At 32.3% G+C, this 16,626-nt stretch overlaps 1 protein-coding gene across 1 annotated transcript; it reads left to right on the top strand.

Annotated features, from left to right (window-relative positions):
• Positions 1-13,193: 13,193 nt before the first annotated feature.
• On the top strand, positions 13,194-15,410 carry LOC118062546 (expansin-A1). The gene is made up of 4 exons (XM_035076352.2): positions 13,194-13,346; positions 13,490-13,623; positions 13,727-14,039; positions 14,522-15,410. Coding segments are annotated over exons 1-4 (756 nt in total). The 5' UTR covers positions 13,194-13,344; the 3' UTR covers positions 14,829-15,410.
• The last annotated feature ends 1,216 nt before the right edge of the window (positions 15,411-16,626 follow it).

Raw genomic sequence — 16,626 nt, 5'->3', positions numbered from 1 at the left:
TTGTGCTGCAAGCTGGATTCGATTTCCTTTTCATGGTAGTTTTCTTTCCTTTTCTTTTTCATAACCTACAGATACATGCATCAAGCTACTCTCGTCACTTTTATTGGTGTTAAGCTTTAATATATTTTCTTAATACAAAAATCTCTGTATGATTTATTTATTTATTTGCATACCATTTTTTTATATGTCAAATAAAATTACATCAAATTATTCATATTAACTAAATTACATATTTTACATATAGTAGTGTACTTAATTCACGAGGCAATTCCTTAAAATTATTTTTAAATAAAATTTTTTTAAAAAAAAAAAAAAAAAAAAAAAACACAATGTTAATCACATTCCCAAATACTTCTGATATCACCGACGCATGGCGGCTCTTCAAGTTGAGCAACTTCTAGTGGTGGCGATTTCTAATTCATTGTAATGTATACTTGTCCCCAGCTTCTTTATTGCCTATTGCCACGTAACCGGGTCTAAGTCTTGGTCCCTTGATATATCAAGTCATTTTATTTTTAATTCTCATATTTCAATTGGAAGCCTCGCATTATTACACGTGGATAGATATAGTTTATATGTTGGTATTGGTTTTTTTAATTATCACCAACTAACAAATTTATTTTTTATGTACCCCCCCAATATATATATATATATATATATATATAATTCTTTATTTTTTAAATCTTGATTAGATTGATCTCATGTTGTTAGGGTATTAAACTGGGATCCTTCATGTTTATGAATCTAGCGAAGCATGTACACAGGAGATTGTTTAAAAAAAGAAGAAAAAGAAAAGAAGAAACAAGCGAGGAAAGAAAACAACAAGATGGGCACCGCAAGGGCCAGAAGCCAGCCAACAAGTGATGACGGTATGGGCCTTATACACGGGCCAGCCAATTGTAGCAAAACTAAGAACTGCCTAATATGCACGTGGAGATTCACATCACCCAGTATGTTAAAAGGTCAAGATTTTTGAAATGGATAGTTTAATTGGTAAAATTTTAAATTTAATTTTAAAAAATTATTAGTTTAAGTATTATAAATTTTAGAATTATTAAAGATTTGTATGATTATTAATTTTAAGGACTGTGTGATTAATTAAAATGCATATAATCTAACCGAAACATGTATTCATCTAGATATCTATATTAATAATAAAAATAATAATCAAGATTTCCTCTCATTTTTCTATGCTACACTGAAAATTGTTGCTTTATAAACCATTATTGCTTGTAAGTCTCATGATAATATTAAGTCTTTTCTGCAAGATGTAATTATTGATTATTTTATTTTATAAATAAGTTAATTGAACATTTACATTAATAAAAAATAATATATATGCACCTCATATAATGACCCTCAAATCAAATCGGATGTGTTGTCCCGATCAACAGTATCGTCCCAGTGACACTCAAGTTGACTGGCGCGTTGCCCGTGGCATCTCCTTCCATGTAGGATATTCATGAATCATAATCAAACGCCTACTCAAGCTAGCACACAGAAGTGAGAAGTTAATGGAATAACCTAAAACCAAAGCCCTCTAGGCTCGAGGTCCCATGCTTCATCTCTCTGGTTGCTCGCAAGATGGAAGAACATGGAAAAACACTTTTGAATCGTATGCACATGGGCTACTTTTCAACTCGGGTCACCTTCGTCACAGATAGAGATAGTTTAAGTGAACTTGATAGAATGATAAATTATTTTTTTAATAATTTTTTTGTATTGAAATGTATGTTAATGATAAATTTTTATTTTTTAAAAATTATTTTTAACATCAACATATTAGAATAATCTAAAAAATATAAACTGTATTAAAATTTTTGTAAAAAAAACTTTAAATTTTTTTAAAAACACGATTTCAACTGCATTTCTCAAACGCTATCTTAACACATGGGTTTCTCTCTCTGTTTTGTTTTGATTTTTTTTTTTTTGTTGAATTAACACACGAAAGAGATAGTTTAAATTATGTTCCTGGCTAAGTTATGTTCTCCGCGTGATCCAGGGTAGTCAGATTTCCCAAATTGTAATTGAATGACCACGAAGACAGATATTTTTGTTGATGTTCTTGGACACCATTTTTGCGTAGACAATATATGTATATATAAATTAAACCACTCGCTATTAGCACAATACTGTAGTGATGTGGCAAAATTTAATTGTTCATTCTATAAAGTTATTTGAAATCTTTTTTTTTATTATTAATGTGATTATTTGGACCAATTTATATGTATATTGATTAATTTCACGGATTTTAAAATTAATGTTTATGCAAGTATTTGATAATTATCATATTAACAAATACATAACTCAAATATAAAACTAAAAAGAAAACAAATCTATTAATTTTAAACTCTTCTAATTGGATCACGGTTGCATGAGATATGAGCATGGAAGAATATCATATAACGTGCTATTCTTCTCTCGTTGGGTTTATATGAAACCAACTTTAAAAATGTGTGTCCATGTAGGAATATACATGTGTGTGTGAAATTTCATGAGTAGAACGACATAGTTTTGTTACAATTATCTTTTGTTTGTGTTATCAGGAGAATTAATTTGATATTTCTTTTTAAGAAAGTTTCTTTGAATATAATCTGATTATGAATAATGAAGTGTTTGTGAGTATATTTAATTAATGGTCGTGATCTTTAATATTTAATAATAAGGTTATTGTGAATAAATCTCTGCCGCTTTATTTTAAATTTTTATATCTCATTTAATTTTTATTTTTTTTTATTTGCGTGAATCTTACACATGACAATAAAATAGATAACGACACCAAGGAGTTTGTTCACAACAAAACTAATTGCCTACATCACTGGTTTAACTGTCCTCGATTAACTTTTCTGTAAACTTAATTGATGCTCTAATTAAAAGATGTGGCCTACTCCGTGTAGCTTTTCGGTTTATATGATCTGTGAAGTTGTTTTTATTTCAATTCAATTTTTTTTTAATTTCCCTCTTCTTTTGTCTCTCTCTTTTTTTTTCATTTTCATCGTAAAACTCCTTTTAACAATTACCTAGATTATTTTTTAATTAATTAAGCCTATTAAATGATGCTAAGACAACTTTCACGTGATTTTATTTTAAATTTTATATAAAAAAGAGTCAAGCAATAAGTTTTTTTTGGTCAATTTCATCCACAGAAATTTTTACTTATTATTTGGGTTGGTTTTAGATGAACTAAGTTGACTTAGTTCAGATAAAATAATTTTTACATGATTTAATTTTAAATTTGAACTTAATAAAGAGTTGGGTCAACAAGTTTATTTTTTCTTTTAATTTCATTCCTTTTTTTTTCTCAATTTCATAGACATATTTTTTTACTAATGGACTTATTTCTCTTAGAACCAGTTAAGGTGACTGGGTAATTCAAGAAAACTTCAATGTTATTTAATTTTAAATTTGGACTAGACAGGGACTATGATCAAAAGTCTTCAATGCTAACCCCTTTTTTTATTAATTTTATCATTAAATATTTTTTACCAGTCAACTGGGTTGTCTTTGAACCGACCATGTTAATCAGGTTACATAAAGACAACTCTCATATAATTTAATTTTAAACTAAAATTAGATAAAGAGTTGGGTAATGAGGTTTTTTTTTTTGTCGATTTCACTATTTTTTGTCGATTTTATTATCAAACACTTTTTAATGGTCAAGACGGTTGTCTTCGGACAAGTTAAGTTAATTGGATCACGTCAAAGAAGTTCGTTCATACATGATTTGATTTTAAATTTGGACTAAATAAAAAAACCATGTCATAAAGTTTGAAGGTTAATCTGTTAGACCGAAATTAATTACAGGATCAAATAATTCTTTACCACTTTTAACATTTTTTTTGTTACCTTTTAAAAAAAATAATCCTAATTGTGGCACAGAAATATCACTTGTGCATGTTTGTTTTTACAATAGAAATGGTATTTTTTAAAATTTAAAATTTTATTTTTGTTTGAAATTATTTTTTTATATATTTTTAGATCGTTTTATTGCATTGATATTAAAAATAATTTTTAAAAATAAAAATATATATTTTTATATATTTTCAAACAAAAAATATTTTAAAAAACAAGATTACTAAGCCAACTCTGTAACCTTCGTGGCCTTTAGAGTATATACTTTTCCCAGCCGCCTAATCACATTCGAGTTAATTATTTATCATATTTTCCATCAAACATAAAACAAGACCACATACGTTCTCAAAGAGAGTGGAAATCTTCCGAATTGATCTTCGAAAAAAACACGAAAGAGCATCCCAGATACAAAGCAAGTATCTCTGTTGCAGCTATCAACAAAATTGAGATGACGATTCATTCCATCACCAAAGAGAAAGGAAAACTAAAAAGAAATTGGCGGTGCTAACAGCCTCACCTTGCGATGCAAATCGTATGGAGAGAAGTCGATCCAAGCACCCCGATGGTGGTGATTTGTGGTGAGATACAGAAGGATTTCTTATCCTCTCAAGCAAACTAGTAAGTTGCAACTTCAATGGTAGAGAGCAGAGTTGTTTTTTTTTCTTTTCCGAATTTGAAATAGGTGACCAGAGATACAGTTTATGTACGATTGCTTTTTCTCCGGCCTCAGGCAAAAAAATATATAATCTGTGCGTGGAGGAAAAAGAAAGGTCCTTCTGAATATTGTTTGTCGGTATGGTTTAATATGTTTTTTTAATTAAAAATATATTAAAATAATATATTTTTAAAAAAAGTTAAACATTAAAATTTTAAAATCATTCTGAGAAATTATTTGAAAAACAGAAAGCAATGCGAAACGGAAACTTTAAAATTTAAAATTCAAAGCAAGATTCACTGCGAACTTTTATGCGGGGTTAAAGCGATGTAGTTTTAAATTTTAAAAATTAAACTGTCAAAAAGATCCATTATAGAGGGAAAGAACGGGAAATGCGTGAGAATCATTCCGCAGCATTGTTGTCGGCAACACCTCTGCTACTCTTTTAGCAGAACACTCATGTGTTTGGATATTTCGAAAATTTATAACTCAATCCGAATTTCAACACAAGAGCTCAGATAATTCAAAATTTATATTGAAATAAGAAAAAATAATTTTAAATTTTCAAAACAGGAATAATTTGAGGTCGTTTTGAAGAACCAAGCTATAAAAGGGCTTGAAAACATATATTTCTTACGTGGAATTTCATCGTAAAAAAGATCTCGGTGGCTTTCAACGCTTTGTCTTGGTACGAACGCTGGAATAAGATCTGGATCGATATGATTTGCATCCATTAGAAATTATCACTTTAAAGCAACAATTTTCCTTTTATCCTTTCCAGCTATCTTTTCAAGCTCACGCTAACAAATGGTGCATCATTTATTTACTTCGTCTGTGATCGTGGTTAAAATAAAAATTTAATTAAAAAAAACACCGTTCACCCTCGATTCCCCTCCATTGTTCCCGAACCGAAAAATGCTTGCTTCACGAGGAATGGAATCAAATCAAACGGTGCTCATTGGACAATCATTCCACTCATCAGCCAGACTCTATTCTTTACTTGTTGTTGAATTAAAGAGCATTTACACTTCTTACAGCTAGTTTCTGTAAAGCTTACACAAACATTAAGTACACCTGGTAAAGAGGTTCTTCGCCAAATCCAGTAGGTAGCTGAGAGTGCACTGTTCTGAGCACCAGTTGGTTTTTTATAATACAAGATTTAATGAGTATTTAATAGTATGATAATGTTTTTTATAATTCTGTCTTGTTAATGTAAAAGAAATATTAAAAAAAAAAAACATCATTTATTACCCCACCATGATACCAGAACGCTTTAGTGCTCAAAATTATACAATGGGTTCTAGAGGTTGTTAGTTTAGCTACCTCCAAGGTAGTTCAAGGCACATGAAATCTAGTCTAAAGATCCGGCTCCCTCCCTTTTCTAAGCAAGATGTCCACCGATCACGGGGTTGCTATACTGTACATTTGACGAGTTATTGTTTCCACCGGGGAAAAAAAAGGAAGAAAAAATCGCGTTTTCTTTAAAAGTATTACAAAATTATGTTAAATTAAACCAGTTGTATTAATTATTCTTGAAATTAAAATAAAAATTATTTTAACAAACTAATACTGAATGCAACCATAAAAATATCATTCAGATATTTATTTTTATAAAAAAATAATTATTTAGATTAATGTCATGTAATTACATAAATAAATATCACTGTATGATTTAGAGCTCAATTAATTATCTACTATTTAATTATACAAATTAAAAACATGCTTATTCTTTGAAAATTATTTTTTTCACATGATAAGATAAATATAATTAAACAAGAAATGCACAAATATAATCAAGGATATAATCTTTGGCAGAGATATTTCAAGAGATATGTTTGGCAGCTAAAATTGTTTATTTTCTGTTTTTAACTCTCTGGATTCGAAAAATGACAAACAGAGTAGATACAAAACTTGCTTCATATTTTGTACTTTTTATTTAATTATAGGGATCGAGACCCGCTCGCGTCGACGTTGGCGCAGATGAAGCGTCTGACAAAATCTCGGGCAAGGAAATCTTGGTGCCCCAGTTAAATTCAACAGTGACAAGACATGGCCTCTCACCCAGATCAGATCGATTTTCTCAGTTTCTCTTTATTTTCCGAGAATCTCACACAGTGTTAGCTACGGCTGTGTAGCAGCTAGGGGCAGCGGAAGGGGGAGGATTTGATTTTAGGTCAAGAGTCGTGGCAAGAATGATCAGCCATGAGAGATGATCACTTTCTTCCTCAACCACATGGCACATGGGGAGGGACAAGGAAAGAAGAACGGGACAACTAGGAAGATTGTGATGTTTGGTTTGAAAATCACAAAGGACAGAGGATATGATTAAGCACATACGAGCTACAGCAACAAAAAAGGCACTATAATCTCCCGACAAATTAATTAAGATGAGAAACTTTTCTGTCATCCACGCCCTCGGTCATGGTATCTTATTCCTGCCGGTTTTTTTTTTTTAATATTAATATAAATATTTAGACTAATTTATATATACCTCAATTAATTTTATAAATCTTGAAATTATTGATTATATAAGTTTTAAGTGATTATCATATTATTAATTATAGAATTCAAACTGAAAAATCATAAAAAAAAAAAAATAATTTTAAATTTTTACTATTAAACAACGTACTAAATAGTTAAATTCTTTGATTTTCAAATGGTGCATGGCTAACGGCATATACTGTTTATGGTTCTAGACCATTCATTTGGTGTCGGGAGAATAAAATGACCGTATAAACTATTCATTTTGAACATTAAGTCAATTTCAATGCTAAATTTCTGTTATATTTTATAATTTTTGTAATTTATATATGTAATAGCTTGAGATTTTAGAGTTTTGTCATAGTGTAAAAGATGAAATAGATAAGAGCAGCAAATAACACTGAGATATAATAAAATTATATCAACACTTAAAAATAAATAAAGTGTATCAATCAAATAAAAATTTAGGACAAAAAAAATTGGGGATCAATATTTTTTAAACCCATAATTCAAGTGTTCAAAATTTTAATTACCTTAAACCGATAAAAATAAATTTATTTTGATGCCTCTAAATCTTCATTAGTTGAATTAGTAATTAAATTCACCGTGAGACTTTACTCTTTTTAATTGTAATTGTTGTTTTGACAATAAATACATTAACCCGTCCGTGCACAAAACGTACTATCTTGCGTTCCAGATCCATAAAATGTTCTCTCTCTCGTGTTCCTTCTTGTTGCTATCCTTCTCCTATTTCCTCTTATTTTTCTCCACACTGCATGTTCCCTGTCAACACTCCAAACTGGAATTTTCAGCCCAGTTGAAATAAGAAGACTTGATCTAATGGGTTAATTTAATGACGTACAGACTTAAAATACAAACAATGAAGACCTCAATACGAAACAAATACAAACAATGAAGACCTCCGTATCAAGCTGGGAGACATACAGCTAGCTTTAGAAGACACCATCCAGTCGCGTACGTCTCGTCTCTCCTGGAAGAGAAAAGGAAAGCATTATGATGAAAAAGTCGAAGCGGAGTCATCTTGCCGGAGTGCGTTGCGCTGTTCTTTTATTCTCAAATAAAGGGAGTGAGTTGGTGTTCTTGACCTCCCATTGCACGTAAACCTTGACGAATAACAAAGTTCATGATTGGCGAATTTTACTTTGAAGAATATAAAAGCAAGGTCGAAAGAGAGACACCAATATGGAAAATAAGCTAAAAAGCTGTCACGCAGAGATTAGTCTCATGCTACATCATACACATGAAGCAACGAAGACCAGGCTTTTCCCACCACTTGACTTCTGGTGGCGGGGCATCAAAATCCATGACAACAGGGAAAGGTGCGATGAAACACGAAAGCCAGAAAATCTAGTGGGCATCAAAATAGGATAGCGCGCGGTGGGTAAAGTTTCCGGAAGATGAGCGGTCCAGATCAAATCCATAAAGCCGAACACAAAACATAAAAGCAAATGGTTGACGAGGAATCTGGCATGCTTAAGCATGTTCAAACGACAAGTTGGTTATTGGCCGTTAAAGTCACGCCCAAAAAACACAGAGCTAGAGCACGGTTGTTTTTTTTTTTTTTTAATTTCCAAGAGCAATTGCCATTTTTAAATGACAGAGTTGGCTGACAGAAAATTTATATTTTACAGCAAAAAGGAAAGCTTAAACTACCCGTACAGAGTAGTAAAGGAGGCCATCATTGATGGATTCAAACGCCACCTTCTTCTTTGTTGTTTGTACGTGAAGTCGTGCAACTAGCATTACTTAACCCTGTTTTGGTTTTATCCTGTTTGTAACTGTGAACCTGCTTGTCATTAAAAAAATTTATTATTATTTTAATATATTAATATTAAAAATAATTTTTTAAAAATAAAAAATATTATTTTAATATATTTTCGAACAAAAATTACTTTTAAAAATAACTTTTACCATATTATACACACGGCGCACATATTTTCCCCAGCGAATGCATTTATTTTTTAAAATTTTGAATTATAATTTGTATGGACTTTTTAATTAAAAGAAAATTGAGTTTATCATGTTAGTTAATTAGATTTATGCTGGTTTTGAATTTTGACCTACCAATAACACTTTCAACAACCAGATTTAGTTTTCCTCGCACTTAATTCGAATATAGAAATTAAAAAGCGCAAATACGAGAGAAATTGAGATTTGAGAGGGCCAAAACTGAAAACTCCATTCAAGGCCTTAACCGGAGAGATTGCACCGCTTCCTCTTTTCTTCAGGTACAAACAAATTTTGAATACCATCCTAAAAATTCCAGTTTCGACGTGTCCCTTTCTTCGGGGTTTTACTGTCATTGCACCCAAAAAATAAAAGGATCTTTCATCTAACAAGAGAAAATAAGAATAATAATAATCAAAGTTCAGAGAAGATAAAATGTTTTGGCAGCAGTAGCCAAATGGGTTTTGAATATAGAGAAAAGAGCAAAAAAAAAAAAAAAAAAGACTGCATGTATTTTTTTTTATATAAACATATAAAAAATATTTTAAAAGTATTGAATATAGAAAAAAGGAGCAAAAATAATAAAATAATAATAAAGAATGCATGTATTTGTTATTATATAAACATATAAAAAATATTTAAAAAGGATTACTTTAATCGGTCGAGAAAACAAGGTGTCATTCAAGAGGTGTTTTATTCTTAAATTTTTGACTGCTGTTGAAACATGAACAGCCTGGAGAGAGCAAGGGTCGCCCCATGATTGGATCTTCTCTTTTTTGATATGTGCACTGTTTGACCCTCTTGGGAGCTGTGATGTGGGGTTGGCGTGGCACGAGCTTCGCTCGAAATCTGGGCTGCTCTGCCCATGCCTGTTTTCTTCAGCAGTGGAGGGGTTTGAATACCTCCACGGTGATCAATAACTTTGTCCAGTAAATGCATGCTAATATCAACCGAGACTCGTCTTTTCTCCCTCTCCATCATTATTCTGTTAGCGTGAGTTTGTTTTTGCTGCTGTGTTCTTTACTTTTTGGAAGTGAAAAACACAGCAGCAAAAGCATGCTTGTGTTTGTAAAGTATTGTAAGATGATTTGCATTTAGCAAAGCTTTTTCCTACAGTGCCGATTTCGTTTCCAATTTGAAGTATCTTTTAAAAACACCCCTGTAAATTATTCCAGACACTTCATATAAATAAAATAAATACAAATAAAAGTATTGGAATCCTTTCCGGTGTGAGATTTTTCTTTAATATTTTAAATTAGGAGTAGGTAGGCTGTCCAAGCAAGGTCTGATGGGAGGAGAGTTTCATCACTGGAAAAAACTGATAAAGAACCACAAAAAACACACGTAATTCGTCGTCGTGGCAAGTAGACTACACTTGCTGTTTACATTTTTAATTAATGAAGCCGATTGGAATTGGATTCGCTCGGGCCGAGAATCGCGGTCCTCTGATATCGTCAATCAGCATGGAATCCAAGTGCCTAATGGCTGTCCATGCAATCTTCTTATCTTGATTAGCAAATCATATGACAGTGCCTAATGATTATACACGTAATGAGACACTGAACATACAATTAATCCAGCTAAGTAACCATAACACCCCCATTCCAGGTCTAACCCAGCTAAGGTCGATAAAATTGTTTTTTTTTTTTTAACACTGAACAAAAAATATAATATAAACTGAAATCATAAACTTAAAATTATAAATATTTTTTTTAACTAATTATATATTAATAATTTCAGCTAACAAATTAGATTATATTATTGATAAATAAATAAAATAATAAAAAAAATACATGTTACAATTTTAATTATAGCAAATTTCATAAACTTGAATTGTAAAATTATAAATAATTTATTATTTTTTAATAAATTTCATAATTTCATAACACTCTAAAAAAAATATATAATATAAACTGAAATCATAAACTTGAATTGTAAACTTATAAATAATTTTTTAATTAATTATATATTAAGAATTTCAACGAACAAATTAAATTATATTACAATACAATAAAATAAGTCAACAATATTATAATAAAAGAGCAATCTAAATAAAACAAAAGAGATAGATAGTATGGATCAATAAATTAATGATATAAATAAATAAATATTATAAATAAATAAATAAATAAAAGTTTTCTATTAGAATTCTTTTATGTAGCCTGAATCTCCAATTTTCATGTATTTTTTTTTATAGATTTGAGTCATCATTTCAAAATATCATTTTCTCTGGTTAGGATGAATGTAGGGTTTACTATATATGGCTGGGAAGCTTCAGATGTATAGTTCCCGGCCCAAGTTTAATCAAGACAAAATTTAACTGATAATTTAAGATATGCCCCAAACAATACAAAAAGGTCTAGTTTGGTAAGACTCGTTTACTAACTTTGACCGTCTAAAATATTATGTTCTCGAACTCCATCTGACCTTCAAATTTACCTTAATATATTTTTCATGTATCTAGTATTTTCTTGTAAATTTTAAGTTCTATTCAATATACGGTTTGAAAGATATGTCTAATATCGCAAAACTAATCAACAAATATTTTAAGGTCAAATTTAAACTTTACCTGGTTCATGTCACAAATTTATTGATTTTGCATAAGCTAAGTTTGATTTTACCGGTTTTCAAGTTTTTAGTTCGAATTTACATGTTAGATACATGCTAAGTCGTAAAATCATATTATTTTATGAGTTAACTTGTGATTTTAACAACAATAAACTCGACCCAAGAAACTGTTGTTGGTTAATAAAGTCAATTTATTAGCGAGTCAACTTATATCTATTTTAAAATGATAGTTTTTATTAAAAAAAAAAACAAAATAACATTGTTTTGAATATGTTTTTTTAATAAAATTTTAAAATTGATATGATTTATTGCACTTTATTTTTCCATTTAAAATAGATCTCATATTAATCCATTATGTTGCATAAATTTAACCGAATTAATTTTTGATAAACCAAGTTTTTAATAATACATCCTTGTCAAAAAATACCAAATCAAGAAAGATTTATAAGTATAAATTTCTAGGAATACAAGCATGCCCCAACGACTGTGAGCTAGTTATGCTGCTAGTCAGACCCGAGACACTAATTTTGAATAAAATAAAATGGTTTAGAATTTTTTTTTAAATATTAATTTTTTTAAAAACAAACTCCTAAAACTGATATGATTATTTCTACTCTGATTTTTCTGTTTCAAATAAATTTCAGATTAATTTATTAGGTCGCTCAACCGATTTAATTTCTAACTTGATTCAAAACCAAACCCGACCATAACCATGCTATGTGGTGACAAATCACTAATTTAATCCATGCACGAGGCATGCTCCATTAAGCCTGTCCTTCAAAGAAAAGGCAGGCAGCTAAAAAATATCATCTGGTAACTCAGGAAGTTATTGTTTATCAGACACCTGCTGCTACAAGTCTCTAAGATACGTTTTCTCTGTTTCGTATTTGACGGAGTTCTCCTAGTTCTTCTCTAACCAGAGTGTGTTTGTTCAGTTGTACTTGCAACCATCCACGTGCTCGCATCTCACAGCTGTGAATATCAATTAATGAATTGTTCAAAAACAAAAAATAATCATGAACTGGAGGGGATGGTTTTCCAATATAAATAAAGAAACAATACATGCTAGTCTTAACAGATATTTAATGCGTTTACCAAAGTAGATTTAATTTATTATCAAAGAATTGACTCAACTGTCCCAGTCCTGATAAACGGCTGCGTATGAGGCTCGTACCTACTGTGCCCATGCGCGTAACTGTGCATCAGCTCATCACAGTCCAAGGCTAAAAATCAACTGTAGTGAAAATAAAAATATTTTGGTATTTAAAATAAAAAAAAACATCTCGCACTAAAAATCGGTAGTTATCAACTGTGGTTTTTCTAACTGTTATTTTTTTTTATAAATATTTTTTGGCATATTCTAGATTACTAAATCTCTTTTAAAAACTTTGCTAATTTTAAGAAAATTCAAAGAGGGGGGGGAGATAAAATACAGGGTGCCTGCGACAAATGAAAGTTGCTTGCATGTGGAAAACCGCCTATACCCCACTGGCCCACTTGGATTCTAGGGAATTTTTCTACTAGGAAACAAAACCACTCGGTTATGAGCCTGAAAACAATTTTTCCCACCTCAAAGCTCACATGTGCTCTTGTTTTTTCACCATCACAAGCTTGACTTTTACGCCCAAGCGGTTCATGGTCCCCAGCTGCTTCAAGGACGTGTCTTGGCGATGGTTGTGTGTGACTAGGGACAATGGTGGCAAAATAGTTCTCCTAAGCACCCCTACCAAATCCCTATAAATTCTCCCTCATCCCCTCCTAACCCTCTCCACTCCAGCGCCTAACATTTTCACTAGCCACCTCTCTTTTCCTCTCTTTTCATGTAATAACCGTCTCTCTTCTCTCACATTTGCTTTTCAAAATGTTGTTTCTCTTGTTAAATGAACCTAACAAAAAATGAGCAAAGTGGTTTTTTTTTTTTTTTTTATATATAAAAACTAAACTGGTTTGGGCTCCTTCGTGCAGGAAAATGGCTCTAGCTGGATTTTTCTTGGTGGGTCTCCTTGCAATGGTTTCATCTGTTAATGGTTATGGCGGTGGAGGGTGGATTAATGCCCGTGCAACCTTCTACGGGGGTGGTGATGCTTCCGGCACAATGGGTATGCCACTTTGCAGAAGCCAGGAACCTTTTTAAGAAATTAAACCCTTCAGGGCACACCATATGACTAATTTTAATGGTTTTGATGAATTATGTAACTTCAGGTGGGGCTTGCGGTTACGGTAACTTGTACAGCCAGGGGTATGGTACAAATACTGCGGCTTTGAGCACAGCTCTGTTCAATAGCGGGTTAAGTTGTGGGTCTTGCTACGAGATTAGGTGCGTGAATGACCCCAAATGGTGCCTGCCTGGCTCCATTTTGGTCACAGCCACCAATTTCTGCCCTCCAAACAATGCCCTGCCTAACAATGCAGGGGGATGGTGCAACCCTCCTCAACAACACTTTGATCTCTCTCAGCCTGTCTTCCAACACATTGCCCGATACAGTGCTGGAATTGTACCTGTGTCCTATAGAAGGTAAGTTTCTAGCTTCTTGAGCTTCAAATCTAACCATGGAGGGATATTTTGTCATGAATAAGGGCGTTTTAATGAAATCAATCTCAATTTTTTTCCTTAATCGAGTGTCTGGTGAGGGTTATTTACGTCTTTAATCAGTCTCTTCATGCTCTTAAATCCTTTCTTCACGGTTCAGGTCCTTTTCATAACTCTAATCTGATTGCAGTCAACCTTTCCCTCTCAAAACTTTCCCTTCCTCAGTGATTTCTGAGGTTTAATAAAAAAATTCAGATTCATGTCCCTAGACCAGTTTTTGAACTAAACATAAAGGGCAGTTTAAGTTCTTAGCATGGTCCCCGCTTTACCACTCTCTTACCACGAACTGTGAGAGAGAAAGTTCAATTTCCTCTTGGAATTTGCAGGCTTACCCTTCCCTCAAAAGGAGTTCTCTTCTTTCTGGCTTTAGTAGCAGTGTTAACTGTCTTGTTGGCGGGTTTTTGTAGGGTACCCTGCAGAAGGAGAGGAGGCATAAGATTCACAATCAATGGTCACTCCTACTTCAATCTAGTCCTGATAACCAACGTTGGTGGTGCTGGTGATGTGCATGCCGTGTCCGTCAAGGGGTCTAGGACTGGATGGCAACCAATGTCAAGGAACTGGGGGCAAAACTGGCAAAGCAACAATTATCTTAACGGACAAAGTCTTTCCTTCAAGGTCACCACCAGTGATGGCCGTACTGTGGTCTCCTACAATGCTGCTCCCTCTAGCTGGTCCTTTGGGCAGACCTTCTCTGGTGCCCAGTTCCGCTAGGGGCCGACACTGTGTGCCTTCTGTTCTTTCAGCATGCTAGAGTTTCAGCATGTTAGGTCTATATTTATTTAGTACTTGTTATCAGAAGTAATATTGGTATGATTTTATTAGTACTAATATATACTTGTATCTCGATTGGAGGTAAGTATTAGGTTGTCTTTGGTCAGGATGAGAAGGGGCTTATTTTAATTGGCGCTCTCATTTTGAGCTAATTGAGTCACTCAGGGGGTGTCCTATTCAAGGGACACTCTTTATTAGTCTTGGGGCTTTTTCTTTTTGTCTCCCGCCGTTGAAAAGGGCGGAGGATTATGGCAGGGGTGGACTTTTACCACCCGCCGCTAGTATTTTGAGTAGTTACTCTCTTTATTTCGCTCCCCCGCAGCTTTCAAGAGATTTGGGAGCTGCGTTTTTTTTTTTTTTTCTGTTTCTTGTAAGCTGACTGTGATCAGCGTCCGGTGAATTATGTCCTTGGGTTTTTATGTCTGAAATTTAAGACTAAAGTGTAAATTTCCAATTTCTACTAGTGAGTGATGAAAGTGGTGGTAGAGTGCTGTTATTCCCAGCTCTCCTTCGTTGTCTTTCTATTGTGCGTATGACAATGCCCTTCCCTTTGGAGTCCAGTTGGACCGGCACCCTCTACTAAATAAATTATGAAAGATGTAATTAAAATCTAATTGACTAATTGGGCTACCCGAAGGCCTGTAGCTGGTTCTTCACAACATTCCAAATTCAAGCTAAGCCTTGTGATAATCGATCAATCCAAGCCCCAGACCCCATCTGCCCAACAAGGTTCAGGCCTTGTGCTCTTGAATGTTTTTCAAATTGATTTTGAGTGTTTTTTATATAAAAAACTTATTAAATTTATATTTTAAATATTTTTTGAATGGTTTTGGTGTTTGAATGAAAGTATTTAAAAAATATATTTTTAATCTTATCAAAAACGTATTTAATATTTAAGAAAAAGTTAAGGCATAGCCTTCTTTCTTTCTTCTTTTTATTTTATGTTTTTGTCTTGGTCTATATGCTGCTACACTAATCTGCCTTCACCCACCAAAGATCAAGTTTCCAGTATAAAAGTTGAAGAGACAGTTCTTCAAGTGATTGAAGCGAGTTTTTACTCTGACTCTGATTTGAGTTTTGAATATTGATGGTTAAGGAGGATCATCCCTGGGGACAGACATCCAAAGCCAAAGGCTTTATATTGTTGATATTGTCGAAGGTCGTCCTAAGAGTTAGACGTGTACAAGGTGTGGCAAATAAAGACGATTAACTGATGGCTTGGCATGTAGATTTAGACTAGTTTACAGTGACGCACGGGTCAGATTACTATTGATATTGTTATTACACATGATGACTAAGTAGGGTAATCTTACAGTATTTTGAAATAGTTTTTACATAGATTTAAAATTAAACTATACTAGATTTGTTTTAATATAATTTAGTTAACTTGGTTTGTTTATAGATAAACCCATTAATAAAATATATTTAGAAATAAAATTAACAGAAAAATTCTCTTGATTTAACTCTTTACCTAGCTAGATTTTAATTAAATCATATATTTTTTTTTAATACAACACAATCAACTTGATTTGTACAAAGCAATCCAGCCTATCGACTAAAAAAACAGCTAATGATGAAATTGACAAAACAAAAAATCTTTCAACTTAATTATTTAGCTAGTTCGAATCTAAAATTAAATTATTAGAAAGTTAATTTAATACAATCTAATAAAAACAGAAAAGGTTATTAAAAAGAGAGAGAGGGGGAAGAGGATGCACCTGCATATGAACAGAAAAGT

Source organism: Populus alba, chromosome 8, assembly GCF_005239225.2.
Source record: "Populus alba chromosome 8, ASM523922v2, whole genome shotgun sequence".
In the NCBI taxonomy this organism is placed as follows: Eukaryota; Viridiplantae; Streptophyta; class Magnoliopsida; order Malpighiales; family Salicaceae; genus Populus; species Populus alba.
This window is presented reverse-complemented; position numbering and strand designations above follow the sequence as displayed.